Here is a 17,631-nt window from a genome sequence, read left to right on the forward strand (position 1 = left end):
CAGTTATAGGACTTCTTTCTATCTAAATACGCATAGAATTGCACCCAGAGTTTCTTGATATCCTAGCAGATCTAGAAGAAGCTAGATCTTGGTGGATTAATCAGTTTTGGAGATGGTTTATCAGCATATGTCTTCCTTTGCTTGCTATTTTCCTGCCCTGCAGCAGCAGATTAGAAAAGAGGAAGCAGCACTCTAACCTTCTGTCACAGACGTCTGTTATCCTTCTAAGGACCACAGCAACATTTCAAGCCCTCTGGCCATTGTTCAGTACTTCAGGCTAGAACACATGGCTACTGTAACCTGATGGGACGTTTTCCAGAGTGCTCCATATTGCTCCATCAAGCCAGAAGTGCCTTGTGGTGGATTAGGAGTGTGGCACACTTGAGCCTCTGGCTATGGGTGGCCTGCAGTCCACCCCAGGCAGCGGGAGGGGGGGATTATGCCAATGCCAGAACCCAAGTTCACCCATGTGAGGCCCACTGGGAGGTTCCCAGTTTGCAGGTATATATGATTTATTTAATAGTGTGCTGGTTCTGTACTCGATTTCTCTTTTACAATGTTTAGATCAAAAAAGACCAAGAAACCTTCACTCTCTCCAGTCAAGGAGGACAAGCCCAAGCCAACCATTTTTGATGAAGATGTGGATTCAGATGAAGACCTATTCGGCTCAGCTGGAGAGTCTTCATTCAGTGGCAATAAGAAGATATTAGCAGCCAAAGAAAGTAATGTATTTACACTTAGTTTCATGATATGCGAATATGTGTAGAATTTTCACAAAACATGAAACCTTCACTGCAAAAACTCCTAATTTTTCTTTGCCAGGTTCTGGATATAGCTATTTGCTCCAACAGACAGCTCCATAACATCCTTGCTCACCTATGTTTAATGGTTAAAAGAGTTAACATAAAAAGTCCTAGCTCCCATTTGTAAAATGGCCTGATTTGCACACCACAAGAAACCACTGTGGATGAATTTCCCCATGGGGCTACTCCTTGTGGCATGGGCCACCATTTAGAACCTCTGGACAAAGTGGAGATGCACAAATGTGTTTCATTATATGCAAACCCACAAGGGTGTTGAGGTGCTTGGCAAGACACCTGGAACCCTGAAACAGCCCATGGGTTCTGGGTGGTTTGTCAGCCACCCCACCAACGCACATGAATTGAGAAACTGCAGTGGCAGGGGATGATAAACCATGGTGGGCTGTAGTGGTCATGAGAACCAGGTCTTCATTTCCATCCTTGATAAATGAAGGTGTAAATTAGATTGCATTCACTATGTTTTGCAGGGGGTTTAGCTGTATGCACTTCCCCCTTTTTTAGTACCGTAATATTGTTTATTTAATATGATTTAATTTGTCGTTCATTTGATTTCTATATTCTACCTGTTAGATTTTAATTGTGAAGTGGTAGGAAGGTTCTCTGGCTAAAACAGTGCAAGCATCCTACACTGTTGAGCTAGCTAATTGTGGCTACCCAGCCCATGCAGTCCAAAAGAAAGAAACGATCGCACACAACGCTCTGTAGATGTGGCCAAATCTGTCTCTCTCAAGGTTGCTCCATTGCTGATGATTGTTAAGCGATAGATGTATAACTACGCTGAGGTATGAATACATGACATGGGCCACCACCCAGGAAGGAATTTTGCTGGATGCAGAGCAACATAATAGGGATTAATAGACTCTTAATCACAAAGAGCTTTCCCTTTCCATCTGGTGGGGACTTCATTGTTTTGCCACACAACCACAGTGGCTCTCCCTACTCCCCTACCAACTCATGTAGGTTTGCTGTTGCCTCATGCAACAAATCTGTCTAAACCTAACTGTTTGCTCAAAAACTAGATCTGAAATTATTTGAAGATCCAGACTTGGGTGGAAAGGTCACTCTAGGTGACTCGCTGCTCTTGCCAACTGCCTGTGCAAGCAGAGAACATGCGTTAAAGACCAGCCTTGAAGAAGACACTGAAGAACTATTAAGGTATGACTCTCCAGTAAGGGCACGGCAGAATTTTGTGTACATTCGCAAAGCATGCAGACATGTGTTATTTGCAATCCTAAGCATGAGCAAGAACGTTTTTTTCAAGGAAATTATGTGATTTTCTAAATGTGTTCATATTTTAAAAAATGTGTGCCAAACATGTATATTTTCACACTTTATAGAGGAAATTGCACATAGGGAACACAGTTTCAAAAACGCATATTTCCCCTGTTTGTATTGCGCTCTTTTCCTTTTTGAATGGAACAAAAAGGCAAGCTTTAAGTAGTGTTTGGAAAATCTTGAGGATCACAGAAATCTCTTGTTCACCCAGTGCTGCTCTGAAGTAGTCAATTTTCAAAGATTTGTAGCTGGATAAAGCAGATACATATATCAGTTCTTTATCCTGAATGGGCTAATGCCCAAGAATATGCTTGAGATATATTACAAAGGGGCTAAGCAGTAGCCTGGGATCCTGCTCCTAAATATTTGTGAAGTTGTGTCTGGCCTAGGCATTGGTAAGAACTTTTGCTTTAGTACAGCAAGCCTGGATGTTGAGCTCTTACTTGGGGATGGATGTTCACAGGAAATAGTCCTTTGGTTTGTTCAGTGTGGACGGCACACACTCGGCAGGGGTGCCTGGATGCGACTATAAGCCCCGAGTGGCTACATTTTCACAGCAAACTCAAGCTGGCACCTTTTCCCCTTTTCCATGGACACCCACCAAGATGGAGGGGCAATTAGAGCGACCCACTGGGCCTTCCTTATTCCCTGGGAGCAAGGTTGGCGGAACAGTTCCCTTCATATTGTTCTGGTGGTAGTAGACCTTGGTGTTCCCCCCTGCACTCCTGCTGGTGAGCAGGATTGCCCATGAGCCGTGGAAGCACGCCCACGTGGGGGAGCCAGTGACAGCGAGCTAAATGGCAGTGCTTCCCACTGCTATTCTTGCCAAGGAGTGCACTTATTTTTTGCCTCGACTGTGGTTTGTTGGTCTTGGACAACACAACTAGCTGCTGGGGAGAGGGGGTACTAGACCCCACTACTAATTGAGATGGCTGAGAAGCCCATCCAACACATCGAGAAGGCAGCACATGGGGAAGCTACTCCCTTCTCGTCAGCTTTGTCCCTGCATTTGTTTTTGACCCAAATCAGGAAATGGGCGACTGGCCTATGCCACACAGTTTAATTATTTATTTATTTATTTATTTATTTTATTAAAAAATTTCTATGAGTTCTGACCTCCTGTGTCAACCTGATCCCCTCCAAATGTTTTGGAGTACAACTTCGATCAGTCCCAGGCAGCAGGACAAATTATTAGGAACTCTATAGGAGTTTCAGTCCAAAACTTTTGGAGGTCACCGAGTTACTTAAGGGTTGCATTTCATGGAATACTTCAGCCTTCCCCAACTTGACACTCTCCAGATGTGTTGGACTGGAGTGCGGTATGTTCGAGAAAACTAAACTAAACTTGTATGTCAAATATGCAGGCCAAAAGCCGTGTTTTATCAACTTTGCATGTTTTAAAAAGCCATTCCTAATGGAAGGAGAATTTTTTCACCATGTGAGGTTCCTTGGAAAACATGAGTCTATGGTTTCTATTGTTTATGCAGAACAATGTAGTATTAACCTGTCAAGTCAACACCTACCTAAATGTACCCAAAGGTACATTTTTCATTACATCCTGTCTCATGGTTTAGCAGCACATCTGATCTTCTAAGAAATACCATTTACAGTTTCTAGCTGTATTTTACTAGATATCATTGGGTGCTATCATTGGGAACATAGAAGAAATACAGATAGTCACAGGTCATCTTTTTTTTTCCTGCTTCATCTCAGTAATCAGAAATAGATACTTTGCTCATGTGAGCAAAACGCAATTTTTGAATACTTTGAATTGGCTATGGACTGCTGGAAACAGCTTATCTGTCTGTCATATGAATATGCTTCGAATTATGTGATTCTTCCTACTCAGTCAAGTGAAACAGGCCTCAGAGGGTTACCACTCATGTTTCCGTGTAGCTTTGGGCTGATGAATATCATTTCACTTGCCAGCACAGGAAAGAGACTTGTAGACATTGTAGTAAAGCCTTGTAGACATTACTGCCCCAGGAATTCTATCACTATCTGCCAAAGTGGGACTAGAGGAGGATAAATACCTGATCAGAATCTTTTCCTTTGATTTCCTTTTGTTCTTCTTTTGTTTGCAGTGTTTGCCTATTCTCTTATATTCACAAATTGTTCATGTCGGTTTCTACCAGAATATGATCTTGCATGATCATTTTGCATACGGGTGATAGCTCTGTATACTTCTCCTGTTGGGTGTTGATTTTTTGGATTGCAGCATGGTCTGTAGCCATCTTGATTAATAGCCATCAATAGCCTTACCCTCTATGAATTGGCCCAATTCCCTTCCAGTGCCATCCAAACTGATGCCCATTGCTATGTCTTGTGATAGTCAGTTTCACAAGTTGTCAAGTGCTTTCTTCTATCCAAGAACTCCCACAAACCAGGTTCATGGGATGATACTAATTCCAGTAGTATAATTCTACTAGATTCTGTACACCTGTGTATAATTTTGTATCTCTGCCTTTATTCACCCAAGCTAAAAATCCCCAAACTTGCCCTCAGGGAAGCATTTCAGCTACCAGTGCAGGGCAATCAAATATAGAGAAATTAAATGAAAGAGATATCAGTATGAACCAGCACTGGGCATTAATCCTATATATTCACTTACTCTGGGAGCTTTCCCTATAATGAAAGTGTTAATGGTGATATTCTCATTTGCCAGGTTAAATTTGTACCTCCTCCGAAGCTTTCTGCTGCCCCAGTGCTAATTTACTTCTCCAGCGCTTTACTTCTACCAAGACTGTAGTGCTGTACTAATGGGATTGGCCTTTTATGGCTCATTAATCTAAATTGGGAAGTGTAACAAATACTGTGCTTTGATTAGAAGGAGCTTAGTATAATTATTCCTGAGAATTCTGTGTCAGGATCTCAAGTCTGAAGAGTACATAAATTACAATGCACTGAATTACATTGTACTAAATTACAAAAGGCTGAAAGATGTATCTTAGCTGTTTAATCAATTAAAAGTACACCGATCTAATTCTGTAGCCATGCACTTGGGTCAGTAGCGCGAATTAGATGTGGCTGTCTGCAGGATAGCAATGGTATTTGGATCCTGGGGCAGGGGGAACTGTATGAACAGATGCCATCTTTTCCTATATATTTAGTTTCATTTGTGCCTTACTGAGGAAGAATGCTTGTATTTGTTAAGAAATTGGAGCAAGACATACCTTTTATTTTGTTATGTTACTACAGCTGACTTTAGCTTCTGCCTCCAAGTCTGAGAGGGCAGCCAGCTTTTGATTACACTCAGATGTGCTTGTCAAGTCCAGAGCTTAGGCAACAGGTGTCTGTAGCTGGAGCACTAGGACCAGGGAGGATGGAGATCTTGCTGCGAGGCACTAGGCAGGAACAGGCATGGGTCAGATACTGTCCAGGCATAACAGGACCAGAAGCAGAGGCAATATCAGGAGCCAGTGAGAGTCACGTACCAGCAAGGTACGGTGGGCCTAGAAGTGGAGGCCAGCCCAACAGCCGGCGAGGACCAGATACCTGGCGAGGGAGAGCAGGGGCAGAGGCAAGGATCAGGCCCCTGGCAAGGCAGGGTCAGGAACACAACGCAGCCATCATGCAGGGCCAGCTGCTGCGGCAAAGCCATGCAGGGAAGCCTCCCCCGGAGCCTGCCAGTGCTCCCAGCTGCTCTGCATGATAGCACAGCCAGCAAGCCTCACAAGTACCTGCAGCTCTGACACTTGCAGGGTGACTCACATGCCTCTCACACTCGTGTCCCCAGGGGAGGCTGTGTTCCTGCTTTGGATCCTCACAGAGGTTTACATCAGCCCGATTCAGACAACAGGAAGTCACAGCTGTTCCTCCTGTTACAACGAGCCTTAGCTCCCTCTCTTCCTTTTCTTCTTTTTGGCACACTTGCACTTCCTGTTTTAAACCAACCACAGTTCCCAAGTTCATAATGTCATACCCAGGAAATTGTGTGCTTAAGTCATGGTTTGTGAGAAAAGCAGGAGCAATCTATGGATTCCAATTCTGGCTTGTTCTCAAACTCTAGTTCAGCCTTCCCCTTCCTCCAGACATGCCCCAGCCCCAATATGATCCTAGGCCATGAAGGCTGGGGCTGATGGGAGTTGGTTCATATCACCTCGAACCTTATGTATTTATATCCCACCTTTTCTCATTTCAAGGCAGCTTATCTCCTCTCAATCTTACCTTCACAACAACCCTGTGAGGTAGCTGGGGCTGAGGATCTGTGAATGTCCCTAAGTCACTCAGCTGGCTCTGTGGCTGAGTGGGGACTAGAACCCAAATCTTACAGGTCCCAGGGCAGCACTCTTAACCAAATCACAGTTCCCCAGATTTGGTTCTCATAAGGAATTGTTGTTAGTTTAAACAGGAAGCTACAAAAAAGGAACACAAGAGGAAGGGAGAAAGGGGCATGTGAGTCCTTTTCATTCTCATGACAAGCAACTAAAGTGTCCTCTTGCATCTGAACTTCGACATTCTCTTATTGCTGCTGGCCCTTGCTAAAGCGAGTCTTAGCAACTGTAGTTATTCTTTGTTTTGCTTTCATCAAGGTTTGCAATATCTGTCTATTTTAACGTATTGCATTTAGCAAGATGAGAATCCAAGCCAAGGTGCTGGAAGGAGCATTTTCCATTACGACTTCTTTAAGCGTATCTGCACAGAATGTCTGCCTTGTTTGTTACTGTGGCATCTCACTGCTGCAAAGCAACCAAGGCTATGAACTAGCAGGAGGAATGCTAGTTCAAACATGACTGTTGAGACAATATAAAAATCAGCCTCTCCTTTTAAGCACCAGGGCTGCAAGCGAGTTGACCTGACTGGTCAGGCTGACCATGAATGGCTCAGTCACAGACGGAAGTGAGAGCCCTTATCAGACTCAGCTGGCCACATAAATTTCCCACAGCTAGAACCAAGCAAGCTTCTCAGTCACCTATTCCTTCAGTCTCTTCTCTTCCTGCCATCTCTCTTTCTCGATATTGTTCGAGGTACACAAAAGGATAATTGCTGCACTATTGGCTGAGCTCATGTGCTTCCAATCGTGACCTAGTCCCGAGGATTTGGGTAGATATCCTTGTCATGCCACCGTACTAGGGGCAGTGGCTGTCCTTCTGTATGGTTGTCCTTCTGTATGGTTGTCAAGTGTTGTAAGAGTTAATACTACTCACACTTCGACGTTACACATCTCTGCTTGGGTTTTCCGTGCAACAACTGACCGTGCCCACATATGTGATGATCCTATTTTGGCTAGGCAGTGCTGACTACACTATAAAGCACAGTCATTTCCAGATAGGTCAAGTTTTTCAGCAACACATGTCCATGTGTAGCAGCTCTTTAGATCAGTATTCTCAACCTGGTTTCCTTCAGATGTGTTGATCTGCAACTCCCATTATGCTTGCTAGGAATTAGGGGTATTATGGTTAAAGCTGTAACTCAGAGTATGCCTCAGTGTTTACAAGTTGGCCTTCCTTGCTAGTGCATCTGAGCATCATGATATGTGTGCGACAGTGAAGACATCTGAGACGTGTGCTGAAAGGGCACATGTTCCCTGGTTGATGATAAGGGGATCTTATGGAACAAGAGCCATCCAAACCAAAGCAGACTTCCAGAGAAATGGTATTGTACAGCCCTCATGAAACCATAACACTTTGGAATGCACTGGGGCTGTAGAATTGAATGCCCTGTCTATATCCAAAAGTCCTTACCCCATAAAAATGGCATCATCAGCAAGAATGGATTTAAGCTAGTCATCTTCTTATCCTTGAAGACAGAACCTTCTTCAAACATGAGTTCTTCACACAGGATTAGGAAGTTCCCGTGTTCCAATAGTTCTGGACTCCTTGACTTCAGTTGTCACCTTCTCCTTGTGTGTATGTGTGAGGGATGCCGCCCTCTTGTAGTTCATCCCTCAGGCCAACGAGGTGAAGAGATCCATCCATAAGGTAGAACTAAAGGAAAGGGATATTTGCTCATCACAACAATCCACTGCGCCTCCCTGACACATGCCAGCAGCTTTCTGAATAGCCAAACACAGTGCATAAGAAGAGCCATGTTGGGTCAGATCTGGGGTCCACCCAGTGCAACAGTCTGTTCACACAGAGACAGACCAGCTGCCCACAAGATCCCTCAAACAGGGTATGGCAAGCCCCTTCCTGCCCACATTCTTCAAGCCACATACACACCATGGCTTGTCTTGCTCTGCAAACCCAGGAGTCTTTGGTTATGGGAGGGCTGAAAAACCCTTCTATAACCCTTGGGTCATCCACAGCTGCTGGGTTCATGCAACATGGCATGCCCTGGCATAGGTTGCATACCCAAAAATGGCTGCTTGGGTGTGCTGCAAGCCGCAGTAGACTGTGGTGATTGTGTGACCTGGTCTTGATGTCCTCGGTGTGGTCAGGTCTGCCACAAATATCTTCAACTCAGGATGAGTTTTGCTAATGGTTCAACCATATGTGTTGACAGTACTTCGTCTGGTCCCTGACACAAACAGTTGCAGTTTTTAAAATCACAAATTATAGTTTGTTTGCTTTGCAAAATCTGTTCTTTAGTGCCTAACATTTTAACATTTTTAATAATCACATAATCATGTCATTCCAATAAATATGAATTTCTTGCTATGCTGAATAGGTAAAATCATTGTTTTTTTCTTAGGGCTAGCTGCTGTTGAGTAGAGCTCCACCTATTTGGGGATTCTTTGGAGCTGGCATGGCAACAATTCTGCTTTATTTGACCCACTTAGAAGCCACAGAGATTTTTCCAGGAAGACGAAGCTGCAGTTAAATCATGCCAGAATTACGACAAGAAGTCAAACTGAGTGTTTTCTTTTTAAACTGAACTTAACATTTTTAACTATAAAAACATTAAGTAGATTTCTATGTGTCTCATAAAACTTCTATCCCAAAATAGACTGTATATATCTGTGTTTCTTATAAGCCTCTTTATAACCTTATAAACAAACAGCTACACTTTTTTTGATTGTAGAGTTGGCCCTAAGTTGTTTCTTAATCTTTTCAGATAGTTGCTTTGCTTTGTTTGTTTTCCTGTCTGTCCGTGGAATGTAGCAGTACCTTTTAATAGTACATTTGTTGGCCAAAAATGTAGTTCTATATTGGCCTGGGATGTTTCAGATTTGCTGCTTTATTAATAAGATTAGTGATCCTTCAGGATATATCTAAGAATACAGGATGAATTGATTTAAATCAAGGTGTGGAAAAGGTTGTTTTAAACCAATAATTTAAATAATTTTCCCATGCAAAACTTTTCATAAGTCATGTTAATTTAAAACAAGGTAGAATATTATATGCAGTGTTTCATTCCTACATCAGGCTTTGCATCTCTTTGTCTCAGTGTATATATTTTGTATTCTTTCCTTTTTACATATGCAAGAATGTCTTTAAAATATACCTTTATATGTTTTTTAATACCTAGCACCCATGAGAGCTTGAGGTTAACAGCACAATCCTGTATTCCTCTCCTCATAAATAAGTTCCATTGAGTGCAGTGGCATTTACTCACATGTAAACATGTGTAGGTTTGCAGTCTTAGTTTGTGAACACCAGAAGACACACTGAATAATTTTGTCTTCTCTTTTCCATTCTAGTATTGCTCCATTCTGCTTCACTCCCTTGGCCCAGCCAGACTCTCAGAGAAAGCAAAGTAACAAATTAAAACAAAATATCTGTGCATGATGGTCAAAGAAAGGTTTGATAGCTATTAAACTGGGGAAAAATCCAATTTAGTTTCTTTAATGCAATTTTTAAGGATCCATTTTTATCCAACCAGTTACAATTTAAACTCAAGCATCGAATGATGCAAATTTCATATGCATTTCAGAGGCAATTCAACCATGACAAAGAGTTGCTTCCTCCTCCTTCAGAACAATCACATATAGATTGTTAGGTAACATAAAGAAATCTCTCTGCCAACCGCAAGTTGTACACCATTTCCACCTGACCGCAGGCGTTGCAAAGAGTCAGCCACAAGCATGGCACAGTCCAAACCACAGGTGCACCGACAGAAATAGGGAGGTTGCAGGCCCAGTCAAAGTGACCCCATCTTTAGTTGACCCTCCCCCTTTCGAAGGTGGTCGGGGTGGCCAGGAAATGTCCAGTGCTGTGGGCATCTCTGGCCATTTCTGTGATGATTTGGGCCTGCTGGTCTTTGTGAGAGGACTGGGAAAAGGACATCTCACAAGTCATTAGTTTTTGTAGCATTGTGAGGTCTTGGATGAGATTTGGGAAGGGCTTCAACAAAGTTTCTCCCATGTGGCTTGCCTCTCTTTGGTTGGGCAGGCTGCACAACCTAGCTTCCCTCCTTCTCAGGGTTACCCCACCTAATGCTGGATGCTAAAAAGAAATGTGTAGCTTAAAACATCCGGAAGGCCACGTGTTGTCCAGTTTCGGTTTAGAGCACGAGCACCCATCCTAAAGTCTGGTCACCAGAACTGCTAAGGGCTGGATTGTGCAGGGTCTGCCTTATTCATGTAGCATGGATGCTTGAGCTCAGCTTTGCAGGCTAGCTGCAAAGTCATATGACGATGTTGGGGGCCACATGGGCACAGTAACCTGTGCTAGAGTGTCCTACGCTCGGGTTAGGACAGACTTGTCCAAAAGGTTGACCTCTGGTGTGCTGCCTATTATTTGAGGAGCAATGAAAGAACAGGGCATTAGCTTGTTTTTATTAAAGCCAACAGCTAAACTTTTAATGATTTTAAGGGTGCAGGTGATGTGATGTTTAGAGAGAAGGAACAAAACAATCGATCTCAAGGCATGCATTTTTTATGCGGAATTCAGAAATGTGCAGTATTTTGCTTCCACCAAAACAAGTGGGAAGTGCTGTGTCACCTATTTATCCCCAAAAGCCATGATAATGCATCGCTTCAAGCTTTTGCTATTTTAAAATTCAAATATTTATAGAATTCTAAGAGTGAAGGAAGATTTAACAAGACAGATGTTTTCAGGTCTGCTGATTCTTCATGGCTGTTTATATATGCAGAATTATATCCCTGGCATTTGGCATGTAAGATGTAAAAAATGGTTTCATGGTTCTCCAACTTAGCTGCATTTTTGCCGGCCCAAAGCAGTTTCTTTATTTTTCTTCCGGACATTGCTAGGAAGCTGTGTTGAGGCCCTGTTCTGCCATTACATGACATAGCAAGCAGAGCGACCTTTTTCCTTGGGAGGCTTTACCGGTGTGACTACACAGACATGCTAATACATTGAGTCTGCAGGCCTGCTAGAGTGTTACCAGGGAGGGAAGTTAATCCACTGGATGCTGGGTTCTGATTGCTGGCAGTTGGGTGGGCGGTGACCTCAGAGAGGACCCACAGTGGCTCCCCACTGACTGCTGGGACAGCCCCCTGCTGTCTCTTTTGTCGTCTTGTGCACACCGAGCCATTAATTAATAAATCTATCAGTTCTAGGCCTTTTACACTTAATGTTAGCCTTGGTGATTCGTTTTCACCTTATGTTTAAGATCTCTTGCCTTTGTGTTTTATGGCTGCAGTTAGTATTTTGATTAAATGTTTTTAAAAAATCATTCTATGTAAATTGCCCTGGGAATGTCTGTGGTAAATGTTTTTTTCCAGAAATAATAGCAAAAAAATATAATACACTCTGAACAAGAAAGGACAAATAACCATAGGAATGACCAAAGCCAAGTTTAAGAGGAAAGTAGCCACAACTTAGAAGTCCCAAGGACAATGGGATAAAGAGGAGAACAAGAGGAAACAAAGGCTCTTGTCCATTCCTGCTTTGCCAATCTTTTAGCACATTCTTGCATATCTTTCTTTGCCCTTAGTCCTCAGGAACAAAGGCAGATCCACCGAGGCACTTGCAGAGCCCTCAAAGCTTCACAGGTTGTTTACTTGTCCATGTGCATGCATTAACAATCAAATGAGGCATTTGGCCCAAACTTTGCCATTACACTTAAAAGGTAAAGGTTTCCCCTTGACATTAAGTCCAGTCATGCCTGACTCTAGGGGGCTGTGCTCATCTCCTTTTCCTAGCCGAGGGAGCCAGCGTTTGTCTGCAGACAGTCTCCGTGGTCATGTGGCCGGCATGACTAAACACCGAAGTGCATGGAACACTTTACCTTCCCACTGAAGTGGTACCTTTTTATCTCCTTGCATTTGCACGCTTTCGAACTGCAAGGTTGGCAGGAGCTGGGACGAAGCAACAGGAACTCACCCCATTGTGCAGACTCGAACCGGCGACCGTTCGATCAACCAGCCCAGCAGCACAGCAGTTTAAACCACTGCGCCACCTGCAGTCCCTAAGCCATTACACTTAGGAGGCAAAATAATGCCCCCTCCCCCACCTGAAAGACTGAATCAATCTATGGGAGACATCAAATAGCTTTTGGGTAAAGAGTGGGCTTAGCATACAGCTGAAGTGGTCGAGGATTTCTTTCTTTCTAATTACATGCATATTGCATGAGGAAGTATTGCTCCAACAGGCATTCTTGTTTGGATGCTGGATGAGGAGAGACAGCTGTCCCTTTGGCCGGTGGGATTACATTGTGGTTTAATTAGGCTAGTGTCAACCGATGACCTTTTAACTGGAAACATGTCTTTTCACATATTGTTCAAATTATTTCTTTTGTTTTCCTGAAGTGGCATTGGCATGCCCCTTCAAGGCACCATTGTAGTTTTGAATATTGTCAGCATCCCTGTGCCTCCAGTCACCACATTGTTTTGAAGCCATGTTGCAAATATCAGAGCAAATCATAGACTTAGCAGGTGGGGAATTGGGCCTGAGGGTGTGTGCTCTCCTGCAAGGTCATGTGTGCGCATACTCACCTGGATTCAGCAGCTGTGGTGAACTGCATGGATTTGATCCCTGTGCAGTCTGGCCCTGCGCTGACCACAGCCCTCTGTCTTTAAGCACATCTGATGCAACTTCATGGGACGTGGGGAGATGGGAGTGCAGTTTAATGTGCAAAGACAGAGCATAAGCAAAGTTGCTGAATGCCCCAGCTGTCAGTGTTGGGTTTGATCTTAGAAGAATCACTTTAGGGAAGAAAAGGTGGGGAAACAGTTCAGTACTGGCCACCTATTTGCCTCACCTGTTGCACTCCTGCCCAGGTGGGACACAAGAAGCATCTCAGGTCAGACCACCAGCTCATATCTCAAGCTGGATCATTGGCTCATCTAGTTCAGCAGCTTTCCATGGTTTCACACAAGTAACTCATCCTGAATACAATCTCCTTTTCATTCACTAGATTCCTGTGCCCCCCATAGCTCAACCTGGAGCCTTCTGTATGCAGAGTATGTGCTCTAATGCTGAGCTACATAGCCCTTCCCCAAGCCTACGATAGTGGCAGATGAATGACAAAAGACAGAGGTCTGCTGCCATCATGGGACATTTGGCCCTAAATGTTAGATGCCTGGAAGAAGCAAGATTTCTACTTGTCTGATTTTCTGCCCCTTCTCTTTTACAGAGTGGATTTTGAAGACATGTGGAAAATGAGTTCTAAGCCCAAGCCCAAGCCCAAGCCCAAGCCCAAGCCTAAGCCTAAGCCTAAGCCTAGAGTGCCACCTAAACCAGTCATACCTAAGAAGCCAACAGCTACTGATACTAAGCTCCCATTGTCACCAGACCAAAGAACAATGCCAGCAAAAGAGAAGATTCAGAGCATGGCTGAGGTAGACATTCTCAAGTACATTCAGGAAAACGAATCCATCAGCAGTGAAGAACCAAGTCTGTTCTGAAATGGAGAATGTGCAGAACCTTCCTCTGGAAGAATGTCCATACCTTCTGATGGGCATCAAGCCTTAGACCATCCAGATGTCCTTGGTTGTCACTTTGCCTGCTGGTTTATTAAGGGTACAAGCCTATGCATGTTTTGACACAAAAAGTCCTACAAAGTTTAGGATTTTTTTCTGTCCAAACGTATACAGGAATGCACCATAGAAAGAAGGAAGATATTTGGCTCAGATGTCTGTAAGCAGCAATGAACGAGCTTCATATGGTTATATTACAGAGCAGTTATGGTCTAATCAGTAATGCCTTATTTTTCAGAGAGTTTAAAGAGACCACAATCGAATTGAAAATCTAGCCTTTTATATTGCAGTCATCCTATGAAAATTCACCCATATAGCATAGCTTTGAGCAAGCTGATTGTTCAGCTGAAAGGTTCCAAAATTAAGAAAAATGAAAAGTGGCAGATGTAATGCTACTTACTGGGTAAGTAGCATTGCCAAAATGTTATAATAGTTTGCATTTTTTTTCAAGAAAGTACAAACTGAAATAGTTGAACTTTGTCTACTTGCCACTCCTCGAAACAACTGGTAGAAAAACATGGCTTTGGTGATAGTGCAAACTGCAAATATTCGCATGAAGAAGATTGCTGTTGAATTCTATGTTGTCGTGATTTCCAATTCCAGATACACTAACAAACCATGACGTGTTAACCATAAACAATTCAACAAGAGAACTCATGTTTCACTGCTGGGTTGTGAATTCTGGCTTGTTTAAATCATGAGTTACCATTGCATGGGAAATCACAACTGTGGGTTGTTCCTGTGTCATTTCACAAGGTAGAGGGATAGAGGGAAGGACTAGATGGAGGGAAACAAACAACCCAGGAACTTAGAAGACAAATCACAGTTTGTTCAACCATCTGCCAGACAAACTGCAACAAACCACTGGTTAAATAAAACATGGATTAGTATAGGTTGTCATTACATCTAAACCAAGCCTATGAGTAAACCAGGTCAGTGTACCAAAGTGCTTGTACATGAGCTCTGCTTTGTGCCTTCCAATTTTCCTTTCTAATGGCAGGTTTTTGTGGTGTGTTGCAATTTGGAAACACCTCCAGAAGTCTGAGAGCCACTTAATTGTGTAGTAGCAAGAGGAAGGAAGCCTCCTGATCTTGGCTTGTATGTGCACCTGGTTGTAGTCTCTTCATAGCTTGGAGATGTCCCCATCCTCACTATTAAGATGTGTTTCCTCAGTGTCAAGATTAAGCTTTACATTGGCCACTGTTAACTGAAGACCAGCTAAATCAATGTTCTTGAAAGTGTCGAATCATAGAATACTAGAGTTAGAAGGAGCCATGAAGGCCTTCGGGTCCAATCCCCCCTGCCGTTGCAGGACACCAAGTTACACAATCCTTTAAAAGTTGCATGCTTGTCCCTTGATAATAGATGCTTACATCACTTATGAGAGGCTTTCTAAAAGGAACAGAAATCTCACATTTTTATTGTTGGATTAGACACACTGGTTATTTGGCAGTGCATAAATGTTGAAAACCTGATCTTCTCTCAGGTGAGTGAGACTCACAAAATAAATCTCTCTTGGGGAAAACTTAAGCCATATCCAATATTAGTTAAGCCGGTAAACTTGATTGCCTTTGAATACCTACCTGAGTGAATGAGGGGGCAGGAGCTGCAGAGGAAGACACATTTAACGCACTTTACAATAGCTGTGTTTATTGTATGATGTTTATAATTCTATTTTGAATAAAGTGACATTGTTAACCGCTGCTAAAATGAGATATTCCCTCTGGGAAATGAGTAACAAATATTTCTGTGGCTCAAATTACCATGATATGATACGTGCACATCAGTTGTGTAAGTTGTATATGGTATATCTAAATTATTTGGGTCCCAATCCTATGCATGTTTAGACTGAAAAAGAAAAACGCCCCGCAAGTCCAGCATGTCCTGGGCAGCACGCTGGCTTTTGTAGGACGCTTTTGTTGTTAAACATGCATAGGATCGGGCACTTAGTGTCATGTGTCCTCTATAAAGAATACTGTAAATAACTAAAAACTCACATGAATATAGAAATGGTATATTTCATGAAATGCAGTACATGACATTAGGCTTAAATAAATCACTTGGTATAGTAATAATAGTCTTGTAATTGCAGATAGTTAAAATAAGTCTGAGAAACATCTTGATGTCGAACAATTTCTGCTATTTATTAATACCCTGCAGGGATATTGAACCTGCTTCAGCCCATCCGCTGAATTTGGTTTCAGATAAGCATCAGGGGCTGCATTCCAATGGAGGGTGAAGCCAAATGCAAAATGGGGTAGAATGAAAGTTAAAAGGGGTGAAGGCAGCAATTCAAGAAATGCTAGCATGTTTTAACTTAAAGCTCTTACTGCCAAAGAATAACCTTCAGCAGATGCATTTTATTCTTTTAGAATGGGGAAACACACAGTGCAAAACTGGGAATCCCTCAAACCATTGGTGATTAGACAAAGGGGAGGGGCCATCTGTGAAGTCACAAACTGGGACTCCAAGTGGCCGGACTTGGCCTGATACAGCCCATAGGTGAGCAGTTTACAGCATTGCTATCACAGCCATCTGGGGCTCGTGACCGACCTAAACAGGAACATAAAGTCCTGTGAACCTAGCAATGGTATCATAATGCGTCCTTGCCTTCTTGCTTCTCCTGTCCTGCCCTATTGCCTGCACTTCAACTCAGAAAAGCAAAGACAAAACCCGCCCAAGGCCCAGAGAGACTGCACATCTGGATCCCATGAAGACTGTTTGCAATGGGCATTACCACAAGCATGCCAGTCCAAAGTACAAAACATGACATTCTTGTGTGTTTTATAAAAAAATAAATAAAATGCTTTCCTATTGTAATTATTTAAACAGGAATTTAATAGCATCTGTGCCAAAATGCTTAGCATAATTCAGTGGCCCTTCTCTGTCATTTGTTTCATTGCTATTGACAATAATTATACAAGCTAATTCTTAACCTTTTGGTCTTGCTTTGTCACTGTAATTTCTACAATGTATTGTTTTTAGTTGTTCATATGAAATGGTCTCCCTGAAGAAGATCTCAGTTCAAAACTTATCGGACCTAGTAAAGTGCTTCTGCAGATCAAAATGCTTCCTCCCTTCCTTTCCTACTCCTATTGACCCACAAACACCTAATTGGTTCACGGATAGCTTGTTCACTGATCAAGACCTTATTGTTCAATGTAAATGGGAATTTGGGCCTGCCTAATATCTGTGCACACTGAAAGCAAAACGCTCTGGGAAGCATATGCTTGTTCAGCCTTCCCCAAAAAGTTTCCTCCTAGACATTTCAGATTAAAGCTCCTAGCATTCTTGACAGTTGCCATCACTGGCTGGGACTGATGAAAGCTGAGGTTCAAAATGTTAGGAAAGCGTCAATATGGAAAGGCCTGATACTCTGTTTCCTTCATCCTAAAAGCTCCAATCCACAAAATGTGTCTGGATTTAAGTGGCTAAGTGTGACCCTTTTTTAGGCCCTTAAAGGTGGCCTAAAAAATAATGATAAATAAATTATAACCCAAAAAAGGAAACAGCCCCAATTGGAATAGCATTTGTTTGTTTTTGAACTGCATTGTTGTGTCATTGAAAATTCTGTGACCAAACAACAGTAACGCAGCAATGGTCAAACTTGAAAACACAAGCTTAGAGAAGAAGAAATAGGAGTAACCCTAATACAACTGAGGAAGATTCACAGGGGTGATATTAGAGGAAAGTCAGCATCAGACTTCCCAGATGCTTTGCTGCAAGCAGTGTAGAACTGCAGCAAGTCCTTCTGTTCTTTCTACCCCATTT

General features: G+C 42.8%; 1 protein-coding gene across 8 annotated transcripts in view; it reads left to right on the top strand.

Moving 5' to 3' along the window:
• The window catches only part of HS1BP3 (HCLS1 binding protein 3), a 46,122-nt gene extending 29,195 nt beyond the window's left edge, over positions 1-16,927 (top strand). For 7 of the 8 annotated variants that reach the window (XM_044445131.1, XM_044445124.1, XM_044445129.1 and 4 more), the window contains 3 exons: positions 565-722; positions 1,841-1,976; positions 13,518-16,927. In XM_044445131.1, coding sequence (XP_044301066.1) covers positions 565-722; positions 1,841-1,976; positions 13,518-13,788 — 565 coding nt within the window. In that variant the 3' untranslated portion in view covers positions 13,789-16,927. Of the gene's footprint in view, positions 1-564; positions 723-1,840; positions 1,977-8,729; positions 11,616-13,517 lie in introns of those variants that run through there. The other variant, XM_044445130.1, reaches the window with a different exon arrangement.
• The last annotated feature ends 704 nt before the right edge of the window (positions 16,928-17,631 follow it).

Source organism: Varanus komodoensis, unplaced genomic scaffold, assembly GCF_004798865.1.
Source record: "Varanus komodoensis strain SLA01 unplaced genomic scaffold, ASM479886v1 scaffold47, whole genome shotgun sequence".
Lineage (NCBI taxonomy): Eukaryota > Metazoa > Chordata > Lepidosauria > Squamata > Varanidae > Varanus > Varanus komodoensis.